The 2,594-nt window shown below is 33.9% G+C and overlaps 1 protein-coding gene across 1 annotated transcript; it reads left to right on the forward strand.

Moving 5' to 3' along the window:
* Window positions 1-684: 684 nt before the first annotated feature.
* Window positions 685-1,234, forward strand: LOC117933917 (transcription factor MYB58-like). The gene is made up of 3 exons (XM_034855502.1): window positions 685-829; window positions 944-1,012; window positions 1,113-1,234. Exons 1-3 carry the CDS (start codon window positions 685-687, stop codon window positions 1,232-1,234), a joined length of 336 nt encoding a protein of 111 aa, XP_034711393.1.
* Window positions 1,235-2,594: the final 1,360 nt, after the last annotated feature.

The following is a 2,594-nucleotide window of genomic DNA, read 5'->3' on the forward strand; positions in this document are numbered from 1 at the left end:
ATTCAACTCTAGTATCAAACTTATAATAAGTGATATTTTATGGAAATCTAGTATGAGAAATCATTCTAAGTGATACCGAAATCTAGTATGCAACTTATAATAACTAATCACTAAGAGAAAATCCTAAGAACAAATCTGATTGATTAAACTATGTCCATTGGCGTCAGTTTGCATGTCCTCTTGATCTGACCTTAGAACAACTCCTATTAAAAATTCCCTCTTGTGGCCCACCCAAGATTTTCAAATGTTTGTATCTGCATGTTCAAAACCATGTAGGGTTGGCGTCAGTTTGAGCCAAATCCATGCTCTTAGCGTCAGTTTGGCGTCAGTTTGTAACTCCCTTCTATAAATTTCGCTTCAGTGTGTCTCAAACTGAAACTCTCTTCTATAAATTCCCTGAGCACATGACCACTATGAAGCAACCTCAGCCAAGCACATTGTTTCTTCAAGGTCTCAATCTCCTCTTGACAGCTTGCTTTTCAATGGCCTTCCCTGGTTTTTAAGCTGTCATTGTATCTATTTTTCTTGTAGTATATTTCATGAAAATTTTATTGGGTTAATTTCTTCCATCTTTGCAGGAAAATCCATGATGGTAAGATCAGAGAAGCAGAGACCGCGATGGACCGAAGAAGAAGACCAGATGCTCTTTGAATAAGCAGAAATCCCGATCAACATCGGCCAGATATGGCAACGCTGGCAGGGCTGAGCAGGAGTGGTAAGAGTTGTACGGAGAGATGGAATAACCATCTGGATCCTAATGCCAAGAGAGAGAACTTCTCCCAGAGGAAGACGACGCCATCATCTGCTTCCAGACGCTCTATGGGAATAGGTAATGAGAATCATCCTCATACTTTTCCATTATAATATGATATGATAATTTGATCAGTTTGAGGAGTTTTTATGTTGTGTTGCAGCTGGGCAAGTATAGCAGCTCATCTTCCAGGGCGAACCGATAATGATGTGAAGAACCGCTGGTACAACCATTTGAAGAAGAAGAAGAAGATTGGGAGAAGTACACCCACAAAGTAGCACCGGGGATCAGCCACATGCCACACAACTCTTTCATCTCAACCACAATATTGATCCAAACACAAGCTCTACACTGGTTTCAGTCTCACAAGAAATCGCCAACTCTTGGTCCACTTCTGAATTAGTATACCCAGAATTTGCAGGGGAATATCTTATGAGTGATGATGAGATTATCCATCACTCTTTCGGGGGAGATTACTTTTGAGCCTTGGATTTCCGGACCGTTTTCAGCCTCACTGGAGAGCGAGTTCAGGCCAACTGAAGAAGTCACCAGATTTTGGTCTGCTTAAATATATATACATTATCTCTTTCTACTAGTCATTACGCATAAGTTCCACATATATATAGACACACAAGTTTCCATGTTCATGAATCCATCTTATGATAAAGCTGTGTTTTGTATATGTTGAAGGGTTATTAGACGGTTATCAGACCCATAAATGTGGTCAAACATAGAATTCTCTTCGATTTAAAAGGTAATAAATCGACAAGAAGTGTATTGGCATAAACCTGGTGGATTGTTGAAGAAACCGGGAAGAACTTCGTAAGAATTTAATTTCCATTTTGAGAAAAGAGTTGATTTTGTGAGAATTTGTGTGAGGGAATTTATCATAAAAGTAATCATTTTTAAAAAATATATTTCACATCTTGATTGTTTTTCAAAATGTTTATCAAAATAATCTTTAAGCTTTATTTCACTATTTTTATTTATAATAAAATCACAATTAGTAAATATGGTTTTAATCTTAGAGCTAAATTCTCAGTTACCATGATTTTCTCGTAAAAAAATAAAAAAATAAAAAATAAAAATATAACATGTTGATACTGATACGTCTGAACGTAGATACTTTGATGAGTATTTTAAAATTAAATAAAGATTGACTTTTTTTTCTTTCTTTTTTTAATTAAAAAAACTTAGTTTGACAGCAAATTCTTTGATGATGTTTGTTTTTTTACTTAATTTTAAATAGAAACTTAATACTTAATAGTATTAAATATTTGGTTGTTTGTTTTTGTTATATTTTATTGTTATTAAGTATTAAAAAGTAAAGAAAAATTAATATGTTATTTTTTTATTTAGAAAAAAGTTATATATTTTGATTTTTTTTATTTAATAAAAAATTTATAATAAATTATAAAAAATAAAAAAACAAACTATCTAAATTTTGAAAATAAATTATTTTCAATAAAAAACCAAAAAAACAAATATAAGCTTAGTCTTTTTGTCCATGTGGAAATTAGAGGGGCAGTATTCATGAGACGGATGTCAGATACAAACGGATGAGTAGGATGTCGGATTCAAACGGCAGAAAAAGAGTGAAAGAATAGGTAGGATTGAGACGGATGTCAGATACAAACGGATGAGTAGGATGTCGGATTCAAAAGGCGGAAAAAGAGTGAAAGAATAGGTAGGATTGAAACTGATGGTCTACTTTTGGAATTTCCAACTTTATGAACCTTTTATTATTGAAAATTGAAATTGCAACATCAAAGAGTCTTTTCAAAGTGTCATTGTTCCCTATTTTACTGCAATCGGCCCTCTGCCCTTTGCCCTTTGCCCTCTG

This window comes from Vitis riparia, chromosome 16 (assembly GCF_004353265.1).
Source record: "Vitis riparia cultivar Riparia Gloire de Montpellier isolate 1030 chromosome 16, EGFV_Vit.rip_1.0, whole genome shotgun sequence".
Classification (NCBI taxonomy): domain Eukaryota; kingdom Viridiplantae; phylum Streptophyta; class Magnoliopsida; order Vitales; family Vitaceae; genus Vitis; species Vitis riparia.